The 13,607-nt window shown below is 45.4% G+C and overlaps 1 protein-coding gene across 1 annotated transcript in view; it reads right to left on the reverse strand.

Moving 5' to 3' along the window:
* TIMELESS (timeless circadian regulator) overlaps window positions 1-13,607 on the reverse strand; it is a gene marked incomplete in the record, with an annotated part of 157,777 nt that overhangs the window by 49,294 nt on the left and 94,876 nt on the right. The window contains 3 exon segments of the mRNA XM_056562374.1: window positions 123-208; window positions 285-436; window positions 7,290-7,491. Coding sequence (XP_056418349.1) covers window positions 123-208; window positions 285-436; window positions 7,290-7,491 — 440 coding nt within the window.

The following is a 13,607-nucleotide window of genomic DNA, read 5'->3' on the forward strand; positions in this document are numbered from 1 at the left end:
AAAATATTCTCATTTAAGTTTAATAACGCCCCTTTCTTAATGTGTAATGAGTAAACAAATGAGTAATCCAAGTATAATATCATTGGGCTGGTTTAATCTGGTCTGGTCTTTAAAAGGCTCACCTTCAACCTCTTTATATTGCAAGTACAGTCGCTGTAGCTCCTCTTCTTCCTGTGGCGTCCATTTTATACGCCTATGACTTGGTTCACTGTAACAAAATCACAAGTAATAAATGTTATGTGTTCCACTGTGCTCCATTTATAATTACTGGACCAATCTCTCACCTTTCCTCTTCACCAGGTTTTCGGTAACCCTCAGTTATTTCTCTAATAAGGTTGGTATTTTTCCAAAAAAGAAGCTCCACATAGGCTTTGTTGTTTGTAGCAGCAAGTGCAAAGAACTTATTAAGAATGTACTTTGCTAAAGATACTAACTCCTGAAAAGACAATAAGTGATATTAGTGCACTGCTGCAACTGTACAGAAATGATGAACATGAATGCTCTGCCACATTTAGCCAGATTTGCCAATAGCGTGGTACCTCAGTTTTCAAACAAATTCAAAGATCATAGTATTTTTATACCTCAAATGTAATAACACTAAGAATAGTGCTTTCTTTGTTACATAAAACCAGTCACGTAGGTGGTCTGAGAATCCCAGACTTGAAAGGTTATCATGTAACTACACTGGTAAAATTTCTCCAAGTTTGGAATATGTAAGGCACTGGGCCCACATTGAAGATTGTGATCTATATTCATATAATCCAAGAGATTTTCTGTACACCGTTCTTTTGAAGGATATAGGGGACAAGTTGAATTTAAAAAGTAGAATAAATGAGAAAGGGCTTCTAAAAACCCTGAGTACATACATACAAGCATGGATTCATGGAGTAGAAAGTCTCCCAAATGTATGAGGGACAAGTATTGAGATTTATTAATTTTAGATATGTAAAAAGATTACTAAAAGGAGATTTTTTTGTATGTAAAATTTCTTTCTAGTAGCCTTCATTGGGGGACACCGATACTATTGGGTATATGCTCTTGCCACTAGGAGACTCTGACACTAGGAAAAAAGTCGGCTCCTCCCTGACAGGATATACCCGCCCACTGGAAGTGAGGTAATCCGTTGTGTCACAAAGCAGTATGAGAAGCCAACAAAGAAATATGTCCGAAGGACCCTAGAAAAGAATCCCGGAGGAAAAAAAAAAAAAAAACAAGAACCGGAAAAAGAGGATCCGGACAAAAAAAATGAAGAAATGGGTGGGTGTGGTGTCCCCCAATGAAGGCTACGAGAAAGAGATTTTAAGGAGAGTACAAAAAAAAATCTTATTTTCTCGGTCGCTCTTCATTGGAGGACACCGATACTATTGGGACATACAAAAGCACCTTCTCTGGTGGGAATAACAACCAGAGAAGGGGAGACAGTCCAGAAACTGAAGAGACCCTGGGCCAAGAGGCAACAGACACCCAGAAACTGAGTGTCTGGAAGGTCCCACCGTCCATGGACTAGTACACCAAGGAAGGGACTGTCCGTTGTAGAGACTCAAACCTATAGTCCACATAGAGAGACAAGAAGGACTGCCAGGAAGCCCGACGACCGTAACCATCCTTGAAAGAGATATAAAACAGACTTCCAGAAACACAGGACCGAACAGAGGGCCAGCCTGGCTGTACAACAAAAATAGAAGGGGCCCGACAAGGGAACCCCAGCCTAGAGAACCAACCGATTCAAGAAAACATGGCAAAAAATGCAAGGGAGAGCCGCGCACACCTGAGCAGAAGGAAAGCACAGTCAAGGTGGCGACCAGAACCTCTGGGAAAAAAGGAAGAGACGCGGAAAATATGGCTCTAGTTAGGCACGATGCATAAGATCGATGACCGAAATTGAAAAGCTGCAGGCTCAAAAACCAAAGTCCCAGGGGAACGCCGCAAGCATCCGGGCGGAGTCTGACACAGTGCCAGAACAGCGGTAAAAAAATATAGATGGCGAACTGGCCCGAATGGTGTGATCTGGCAGACCGGAATGCCCTCAGTCCCAGGAATACATGGACCCCGAAGGAGGAGACGGAAGGTAACAAACAGCCAAAAAAAGGAACGGAATGCCCTGAGAGAGCATCCCGGAATACCGGAGCGGTCGACATGGGAACAAAGGTTCCAGAGTCTCCTAGAAGGCTTACACCCGTAGGGTGAGCAAACCCAGCCACCGCGAAGCACTCCGGGAGACATAAGACTATGTCTGGACAAGAAAAGGTGCGGTACAGAAAGACCGCCCCACAAATGGGATCGCAGAAGTCTGGGCAGGAGTGCTACCATGCCCGAGACCACAACCATCACTAAGGCCCTAAGAACCAGAAGGGCCAACCTAGATAATAAGGCCAGCCACAGCAGCTGAGGAGGTTGTCCAATACAAGGAGTCTCCCTAGTACTAGCACAAGCCAGCGAAGAGGGAATGGGCACGGAAAACCAGCGTTGAACCCTAGTGGTACGAGCAGACCAGAGTAGTCCGAAGCAACATCCCGTCAAGACGGGAACAGAGAGGGAAACAAATAGAACCCAGTTGGGTCTCAGCATCTGGGTACATGAAGATTACTCCAGAAGACTGTTGGGTCAGTGTAGAGCAACTGACACTGACAAAGGGAAGGATGAACACAACCCTTCAGGGAGACTGCGCCAAGGAAGGAGAGCAATGGCAGGACCCAAACAACAGACGGTGGCTAGACTTGCTGACGTTGAGCCCTTCATGATTGCATAAACTCCACCAACAGAGGAGAGTGCCATGGCTGAATGAGCAGCAGGAGAGAATGAAGAAACGGGGAGAGCCAGGTTGCAATAGTGGGCAGTAAGCACACAGGCATAGCCGGTACAAAGCTCTTCTAAATGCTCTCAGCAAAAACAAGGGCCCAGCCAGGTACCCCACCTATGTAGGGGGAAAGAGGGAGGTGACTCCATGTCTGCAGAAGCACTCAGTGAAACAGTCCCCCAGTGGAGGGGAAAACCAGGGGTGGCAAGAGGAAACTTAGGTACTGACCGTGCTGAGCTTCCTGATCCCCGTACCTCCTGCAGAAGGAGATACTACAGTACCTTTCGTACTTCGCTAACAGGGCACGAAGCCCGGCGGCAACGGGTCAAAGTACTGGGAGAACGTAGCAACCCCGGGAAACCTGCGGCAACATAGCGAGGTATGGAGGAGCCATGTGTGTCCCTGGAGGGATCTGAATCCTGGACACTGGTGCTGGGTACAGAGAATGCAAGTAATAAGCACACGCAGTAACCTATAGCATGTGGGAGGAACCCTTTTGGGTGAAACCCTGGTCTCTGTGAAAAAAGGAGGGGACCAACAACGTGTCAACAGAGCCAATCTGGTTGCTGACCAAGGACGTAGAGCAGGCGACAGCCACCCATCACCGGAATCCAGGAAGATACCTGGAGACATAGGGAGGCTGTGGAACCAGTTGTCGCCCTATCAGGCCCCATGCCAGAACAGATGTGTTCAACTGCAGCAGACCTCTACAAGATCACAGAAAGGCCCGAGGTAAACCCCACCGAAAAGGAGGGGAGGTGGGGTCTATACGTGCAGAGTGTCCAAAGCATATGTAGGGACACAGACATGGTTACCACACGATAGTAGTGTTGCACCAAGACAGCAGCCACAAAGAAATCGCAGACATCCAAAGTGCTGGCGGTATGGAAAACAGGCGCAGCACCTAACAGTGTGTCATAACCATGCCTGTAGCAGACTAATGTAGGGGAACAGAGTGCTGCTGTTGCTGAAAAGGTTCATGGAATTTTCAGGAAACGCCCACACCCAGTCTACTAATGGTGATACACACAAGGACTCCTGTCGCAGACGCAAATGGTGAAGTGCGCATGTGGTGCAGGAAACCATGCAGAATCAGACCGACTTACAGGTATAAGGAAGAAAGAAAATCCAATGAAACCACAGAGTCACGTTTTGGGAACCTCAAAATGAAAGTGAGGCACTGGACTGCAGCTGCGGAAGCAGCAGGAAGGAGGGAGGTGATCTGGTGGATTAGAAACCCATGTAGACAGTCTGGCTAATGGGCAGAGGGACCATGGCACACACCAGGATACCGCATTCAGAACCACACACTGAAATTGGGTTACCAGCCGTCAGCCGTGAGAGCGGTAGGCATGTGGAGAGGGACCTGGTAGAGTAGGGAACTCTGCAAACCATAATGTGGTGCATGGTATAGGACCCATAGAACGACCTGGGCTCACACATTCGGAACCTCACCTTGGCAGTGGGTTATTGAACCTCCGCCACGGTGCGGGATGTATGGTAGGCGACCCGAAGCAGTAGGAAACCATACAGACCAACATCTGGCTGACTGGCAAAGGATCCTTGAATGCGCAGGGTCACTCCTTTGAATCCCCCGACAGAAAGTGAGGTGTGTAACCCCTGATTTTTTTTTTTAACACACAGCTGCAGCCCATAGTAAGGAGAGGGCCAAACAGGTCCGATGACCGTGTCGGCTGGATGAACCACTGACCCCTCAATGCCACATTGCAGGAGAGGAAAAGGAGGGCGGAGCTATGCCGACTACCCCATGCAATAATGATGGCTGGCCGAGGAGGTAAGAGACCTATAACGCCCAGTTCCTGCGCTGTAGGGGCGGGGGCATAAGAAAGAGTTACACTCCAAGTCCCCAGCACACAAGGCCGCAGGCATTTGTAAAAGCAACAGCTTCCCCATGACTGACGTGCCCACTGCAGGCGAGTCTGCAGGCGCTGAAACAAGGCAGCTGCGTCAGAGTGGGGAGAGAGTCCCCGCCCAGAGCCCAGGAAGAAGGGGGGCGGAACAACATACTGCCATTATGGCTCCTGCCGGCGAAGTACAGAACAGCCATAGCATATAGAAGGTGGGAAGCTGGGAAAGAGTCTGCGGCCGCTGAAACAAGGCAGCTGCGTCAGAGTGGGGAAAGAGTCCCCGCCCAGCTGATCTCCAGAGTCCCGCGCAGAGCCCGGGCGGAACAACATACTGCCATTATGGCTCCTGCCGGCGAAAAGCGCCGGAGGAGTACAGAACAGCCAGGGCAGAGAGAAGGTGGGAAAGAGTCTGCGGCCGCAGAAAGTGCTGGGAGCCGCCACTAAAGCTGGCAGCTGGCCTGAACAGAAGTGGCCACCATAACTCCCGAGCTCTAGATAGTCTACAGGCGGGAGAAGAATATAATAGATATATCCCGACTCACCGATGTCGGAACCTTAGCCCCCGAAATTGTCCGATAGCGGACTGAGTCCGCAGAGTAGCAGAGGTATGAGACCCAGGGAGACCGAGGGAGATAACTAGCTTAAGTCCCGCCATAGTGCTGCCAGGGGTTCAGTAAGTGAATCACCACACAAAAGAGGGCACATACCTACCTAGCTCTTGGTTATACTCACCTCCTGATGTCTTCAGCCAGCTAAAGGCTGCGCTGCATTATGCCAGGCTGCCATAGCGAGGCGAGCAGGGGCAGTGGGGGGACCCGGACCCAAGGTACACCTCCAGGTGCTGGCCGTTGGCGAGAAGTGGTTAAAGGCCCATACTCTAAGCACCGTACCCCTTTGTCGCATGTGGGAGATCATGTAGAGCCATGCTCCTGTCGCCCAATCTAGAAAAATAACAAAAAAGAATCTAACTATACGCAATTAACTAGAAAATAATAAAACAGACCAGGTCTGGAGAGCTCCCAGACCTGTGTCTTGCCTCCTACTGACCCTAGATAAAACTGATTACCTCACTTCCAGTGGGCGGGTATATCCTGCCAGGGAGGAGCCGACTTTTTTCCTAGTGTCAGTGCCTCCTAGTGGCAAGAACATATAGCCAATAGTATCGGTGTCCCCCAATGAAAAGCGTCCGAGAAAACAGAATTTTATAATTCTATTTAGTTTCGCCATATTTCTGGCCAACTTGACACCCTGTACATTTAAAGTAGATAAGAATATATGGAGATATTTGAAAAGTAATAAGGGGGTATTCGATCTGTCTTTGATGCTAGAGATGACTCTCTCCTAGGACTGTATCCACCTTTTCCAGCCCACCGGAGCACCTGAAAGCTTAACTAATTTATGCAGGCTAAAGTAAGCAACTGCAGAGCCGAATTTCGTGATGAATCGAATCACTGTAACTTCCCTCATCTCTTTTGGTAATTGATTGGTTCACCCTGTTCACTGTAAGTTAAAACTGACATGCTATCTGTAGGTCTTCAGATCAGGATGATTACAATAATAGCATTTATGTAGCACTTTATTTTATGTTTTTATCACCCTTTTGTAACAATTTTTTTACATTTCCATCTACAGGGCTGTATGAGGCTCGTTTTGTGCAGTGATCTATAGTCTTTCATGGGTACAGTTCATTCTGATGGAACTTTGTGACATATAAATGAAAATGACCAATTCTAGCATTTAGGGTTTTGTTTTTTAACCTTTAACTCCATTTATCAGGCGGGATCAGTGACATTACATTTTAATAGTTTTGACAATTCAACCGTGGCGATACAAAACTTTTTTTGTGCTTACATTTTTTATTTGAAAGAGGGGGCAATTAGAATTTTTAATTAGAGGGGGAATTTAAACTTTTTTTTATTTTTATTTTTAGAAACATCTGTTATCTTTACATTGCCAATATAACTCCTGAACCATGAATGACACCTGTCAAACAATTTTTAAATGCTACTGTCAGCCATTACTGTGTGATTTAAACAGTTAAATAGCAAGCAAGATTGTGTGCTGCTGAATGCAGCTGACAGGCACCCGAGTGATTTTCTCTCGAGTCCTTTCCATAAACCCTTAAAGGGGTACTCCGCCTCTAGACATGCTATCCCCTATCCAAAGGATAGGAAGCAACATTTCTGATCGCACAGGATCCGGCCACTGGGACCCCCCCCACGATCTCTGGGCCGGCGCTGCAGGGTTACAGTCACGGAAGCCTGGGACTTCTGTAATCGTGATGTCACGCCACGCCTCCTCCATTTATGTCTATGGGCTGGGGCGTGACGGCTCTGTATAAGTCGTCACGTCCATTCCCATAGACCTGAATGAAGGGGGCGCGGCGTGACGTTACGCCCCAGGCTTCCATGAGTGATTCTGCAGCGGTCTGGAGATTGCAGGGGATCCCCCGCAATCTAAAGGCTGCTGCAGCGTTACAGTCCTGTGATCAGACAGGTTATCCCCTATCCCCTTTGTATAGGGGATAACATGTCTAGTGGTGGAGTACCCCTTTAACAGCTAAACACATGTATTTTATTTTGCATTAGGCTGTTGTGCATGTGCTGTGTGTAAACTTATCATACCTTGTAGGCACTAGCAGCTGGATCACTGAGAATACGATTAAAAACACAAAAGACTGAGAGTTGAAAAAGAAATGCCTCCATTTTCAGATCATATGCAATTCGATGTAACATTTTCACCACACAATGGTTAGTGTGCGCGCTATTATGCTGATAGTTCTTTAGTAGTATAACATAGGTCTTCACCACATTTGCGTTAGCAAACCTTAATTAAAATAAAAAACACAAGAGTAAAAATACACTTTTTTCCAAACAAAGCAAAATAGTCTGAATGTACAACAAAAACTATTTAAAATAATTGTAAGAAAAATGTGGGAAAGAGGATGTAGATAATTTTATAGAGGGTGTTCCGATCTCTACCCTAAAATGAATAAGGTGAAAATCTTCCGATAAAGGTTAAAATCTTAATACATGTCAAAATAATTTCCTGATCTTCACAAGATTAAAACCTACAACAGAGGCATCCAACTAAAGTGTCCCCGTCATTTAGAAAAATGTTTCACATGTCAGACCGGCAATGTCAAAAGTTTTGATCACTTTGGGTGTGTACCAATCTATTTATTTTATTTGAAAATGGAGGAATTTAAACTTCTGAGAAAATGGGAATTATGACTAACCGATAATTCGGTTTTCTTGAATCATCACATCAGCACCACAATGAGATTGCCCTCCATTGATCCTAAAGGTACAGGAAGCACAAAGAGGTTAAAAGGCCCCTCCCCGGACAACCCCTCAGTGTTTACAAATTACTAAGAAGCATACATATAAATAACTAAACATACGTACACTACTTAGGGAGGGATTGAAGGGTGCTGATGTGATGATTCAAGAAAACCGAATTATCGGTAAGTCATAATTCCCATTTTTCATCTCATCATCACATCAGCACCACAATGAGACATACCAGATAAATGATGTCTAGGGAGGGACTACAGCTTGCAGCACTTTCCGTCCAAAGGCTAAATCTTGAGACGAGGCTACATCCAATTTGTAGTGTTTAAAGAAGTTATGAGGGGTATACCAAGTCGCTGCTCTGCAAATCTGCTCCAATGAAGCAGAAGATTTTTCAGCCCAGGAGACTGCCATTGCTCTGGTTGAGTGAGCTTTTAGATGTTCAGGAACTCTTTCTCCAGATCTTCTGTAAGCTTCAGCAATAGAAGACTTCACCCATCTGGCAATAGAGCTTTTAGAGGCTTTCTTTCCTTTATTAGGGCCCTGGAACTGAATAAAGAGATTTTGATCTTTCCTCCAATCCTTGGTCTGTTGTAGGTAGAAAAGGATGGTTCTTTCTCCTGACATCCAAGGAATGGAATATATATTCTTTCTTATTTATTGGGGAATTACAAAAAAGTTGGTAGAATAATGTCTTGAGACCTGTGAAAGTTTGTTACCACTTTCGATAAAAAAGCTGGATTTAGTTTCAGTATAATTCTGTCTTCAAGCACGGCAAGATAGGGTTCTTCAATTGAAAATGCTTGAATCTCACTTACTCTTCTTGCTGTTGTAATGGCTGTCAGGAAGACTGCTTTCCAAGTCAGGAATTTTATAGAAGAGTCTGAAAGCGGTTCAAAGGGATCCTTGGTGAGACTAGAAAGCACTAAATTGATATACAGGTTAGATATTTTAGGCTTCAGTCTTGACAGCACCAAAAAATCTTCTGACCCACTTATGCTCCGCGATACTTGTATCAAAAATGCAACCTAAGGCTGCTGCCTGTACTTTCAAAGTACTGATGGATAATCCTTTGTCAAATCCTTCTTGAAGAAAGTTTAAGATTTCCGGTATATCAGGGTTCAGAGGATTAGGATGAGAGGAACCACACCAGGAGACAATTTTTTTCCATTGTTTCCAATAAATAGCCGAAGTAGAAGGTTTTTTATTTTTCAATAGAGTATCTATTACTCTGTGGGACAGGCCACTCTGAATCAACACTGACCGCTCAAAAGCCAGGCTGTCAACTGCAGGTTTGTTAGATCCTTGAATAGTAGAGGTCCCTGCTGCAGGAGATCTTCTCTTACTGGAAGAGGGTAAGGGTAATCTATGGATAGATGTTGAAGTAGAGTGTACCAACGTCTTTTGGGCCACCTTGGGGCTATGAATAACACTTTGGCCTTCTCCATCCGTATCTTCTGTAGAGACCTGCTGATCAGAGGGAAAGGAGGGAACGCATAGGCTATGTTGAAGTTCCAACTTTGCTGAAGTGCATCCACTCCCTCCGGGAGATCGCCTGGAAACAGGGAAAATAATTTGTTTACCTTCCGATTTTTCCTTGTGGCGAATAAATCCACTTCTGGAATGCCCCACTTCAGGACAAGATCTTGAAAAACTTGTGGATTGAGTTCCCATTCCCCTGGATTGATCTGATGTTGGCTTAAATAATCTGCTTGGATATTTCCCTTGAGATGCACAGCAGAAAGTGACAATATCTTGTCTTCCGCCCACAAAAAAGATCTTTTCTGTCAAGGCTTGTAGAAGGCTGTGTCTTGTTCCTCCCTGATGATTTAGGAAGGCTACTGTAGTAGCGTTGTCTGTGTAAACCTTCACATGATGATTCCAGATTAGATGTTGAGAAGCCTTCAGCGCCTTGAATACGGCTTTCAGTTCTCTGAAGTTGGAGGAGCGCAGACGAGTTTCCTCTGACCAAGTGCCCTGTAGGTAAATATCCTTAACATGTGCGCCCCAACCTCTTTGACTGGCGTCTGTTGTGACTGACACCACAGGAAGGGGAACCCAGGATACTCCTTTTTCCAGGTTTTTCCTCTTCATCCAACAAATGAGAGGATTTTTGACAAAAAGAGGAATTTTCGTCTTCTACTCCAGCGAACTCTGCGAGTGGTTCCAGACTTTGAGAATGTGTTTCTGAAGGATTCTTGTGTGACTCTGGCACCATGGGACTGCTGGAATGAAAGAGGTCATGGAACCCAACAGGGACATCGCATTACTGATTGTGGAGGAATTTGCATGGTGGAAGACCTTGATCTTTTGAATTAGAGCAGTAATCTTCTCCTCCGGAAGGAAAGTCATTTGCCTGTCTGAGTCTAATATCATCCCTAAAAACAATTTTTGTTTTGCAGGGAGGAGATTCGACTTCTGGAAATTTATGATCCAGCCCAAATCCTGTAAAAAGAGAATTGTTGAGTTTACATGTTGGGACAGAAGTTCCTTGGACTTGGCAATAACTAGGAGATCGTCCAGATATGGAATGAGTAGGATTCCCTTTTGTCTCAAGGATGCTACTACTTCTATCATAACCTTGGTGAAGATTCTCGGGGCTGAGGATATTCTGAATGGTAGAGCCTGGAATTGATAGTGGAAGGTCATATGATTTTTGATCACAGCAAATCTCAGAAATTTTTGATGTTTTGGAAAAATTGGCACATGAAAATAGGCGTCCCTTAGATCTATGGTTGCCATCCAGGCATACTGAGGTATCAGGGGAACGGCTGTTTTGAGAGTCTCCATCTTGAAGCGTTTGTATATTATGAAACGGTTCAGATGTTTTAGATTTATTATAGTTCTGAAAGAACCATTTGGTTTGGGAACAAGAAAAAGGCGAGAGTAGTGGCCCTGTTCTTGTTCCTCCAGAGGAACAGGAATGACTGCTCCCAGAGCCAACAAATCCTGAACACCCTGAAAAAGCTGGTTGTTTAGAGGCTCTGTGCTGAGATCTGTTGTGCGGAAGGATTGAGGTGGAGGGGAGACAAACTATTTTGAACCCGTTCTTGATGGAATTTAGAATGAACTGGTTTGTTGTTATATCCTTCCACTGATGGTAGAATAGAGTTAGTCACCCCCCACCGGAGGCAAGTGACTGTTTTTTTGTCAGAGTTGTCAGGGTTGAGCAGGAAGTCTCGCCCCTTATCTCCTTTAGAATAACTCCACCTTCCGGACTTTGCTTTTCCTCTATACTCCTTTTGTCTATTTCTGAAGGGATGAAAATTCTTCTTTGGTTTTGAAGATTTCTCTTCAGGAAACTTCTTTTTGTTGTCTGCCGCTTTCTGTAGGATGTTATCTAAGACAGATCCGAACACCAATTTACCTTCAAAAGGAATAAAGCAGAGTTTAGTTTTAGAGACAGAATCTCCCTGCCAATTTTTCAGCCAAAGGGCTCTTCTGGCAGAGTTGGATAAGGCCGCAGATTTTGCTGCCATTCTTACTCACTCAGCTGACACATCCACGATAAAAGCAGTAGCTAGCTTCAGCATAGGGATAGAAGAAAGAAGTTGGTCTCTCGGTGTCTTATTTTCAATATGGTCTTCTAATTGACCCAGCCACAGAAAAAGGGATCTTGCAACGCTTGTAGCTGCAATGTTGGGATTTAATAAAGCCGATGATTCATCCCAATTTTTCCTAATAATTCCTTCTATCTTCCTCTCCAAAGGCTCCTTTAATTGTGAGGAGTCCTCAAATGGGAGAGTAGTTTTCTTGACCACTTTAGCCACCTGAATATCTATCTTGGGAGCTTCACTCCATAATTCAGTATCCTCACTAACAAAAGGGAATTTTGCTTTAAATTCTTTAGACACCATAAGCTTTTTATCTGGTTCTTTCCATTCATCCATAATTAAACTTTTCAGGTTCTCATGAATAGAAAACGTATTTTGTTTCCTAGGTTTTAACCCTGCGAACATTTAATCCTGCACTGAAAGGGTAACCTTAGGGTCTTCTATATTCATGGTACTTTTTACAGCACTTAGAAGAGTATCCGTATCTTCGGCCGAAAAATAGTACCTCTTATCCTCAAATTTTTTGGAGGAAGAAGGAATATCATCCTCTGACTCCAGGTTAGAAGATAAGGCATCCATTTCAGAATCTGAGTCAGAATCCACATTAATTGTAGGCTTAGATTTTTTTTTTTTAAGCAGGAGGAGGATCACAAGAAGTGGGCTTAGGCAGAGCAGCTGCCACAGAGGCCTGGACCTGTTGATTAATTAGTGACTTTAATTCGTCCATAAAAGACAGAGTCTCCTGCTGAACTATCCTGGCCATACAGGAATTACATAAGGATTTTAGATGTCCTTCAGGTAATTTTTCAAAGCATATGGCACATTTCTTAGGCTTGACTTCAGAAGACTTTTTTGGGGTGTCCTTGTCTCCCTAAAAAAGGAGAGAAGGAATACCCATAAATAGAGGAATAAACATCACAAGATAAGTGAAACGCTCCCAAGGGGCCAGATACTCACTGGGCTGATAGACTTCCCTAGCTCCGCAGACTCAGAGCGAATTACAGAGGTAGCGTCCATTCTAGCAGAAGACATAAAATGGGCGAGTCTTACCTTTAAATAGCCCAGCTGATTCGGGTTTTGGCGCCTTCCAATCGGCGTCCCCACGTGCAGCACCGCCCGGCCATGATTCAAAATCCGCGCCGAGAGAGGAGGCGGAACTTCCGGTCTCCGGCAATCCCAGCACCCCGCGCGCAACGTGACGTCACACGCCAGCACCGGAACCGCCGGAGACCAGAAAAGACGAGGGGGGACACCCAAGGACACCCAAGGTCCCACGTGCCAATCTCCCCGCCGCTTAAACTCACCGAGCACAGCGGCGAGGACCTGGAGGGTCCGGGAGGCTAGCGACAGAGCGCGTGACCCGGAGCAGCATCTGAGAGGGGGAAATCCTAGGACGACCGACCTCTGCCGCCTGGCTTGGCCCACACCGATCCTGACACCAGCCCCAGGACCAGGAGGTAAAACCTCAATGCTTCCTAAAGGAACAGGAAACACTGAGGGGTTGTCTGGGGAGGGGCCTTTTCACCTCTTTGTGCTTCCTGTTCCTTTAGGCTCAATGGGGGGGCAATCTCATTGTGGTGCTGATGTGATGATGAGATGAAAACATTTGTTATGTTTGCATTGCCAATACAACACATGAACCAAGAATGACAACCGTCAAACACTGTTTAAAGGGGTACTCCGGGGAACAAAACCCATAGCCCATCCTTTCACCAACCTATGTATTTGTCTAAATATCAATCATTAGCTATATAGAGCAGTTTCCCTCTTTCAGCTGTCCCTTACATGCAGCAAGTGAGAGAAAAACGTAATTTTTAGATCCACTTTGTCTCCTCAGTGTGACCTAGCCCTCCCTTCAAGACAACACCACCTGATTTCTGTCTGATTTCTGTTTGGTCTAGAGCTCTGACTGTACAGCCACACTTCCCCTCCCCTATCTGTGTGAGGAGCTTGTGAGCTGTGAGAGAAGAGCAGTAACGATTTTCAGTCACAACTGAGCACATAGCTGCTGTTTTTCTGCTCAAGACCTAATCACTGACTGCTCCTATTCAGAGCACAGCATGATTTATTGCTGGGGGAAGGATAGTCAGAAAGA

Source organism: Hyla sarda, chromosome 2 (genome assembly GCF_029499605.1).
Source record: "Hyla sarda isolate aHylSar1 chromosome 2, aHylSar1.hap1, whole genome shotgun sequence".
Classification (NCBI taxonomy): Eukaryota; Metazoa; Chordata; class Amphibia; order Anura; family Hylidae; genus Hyla; species Hyla sarda.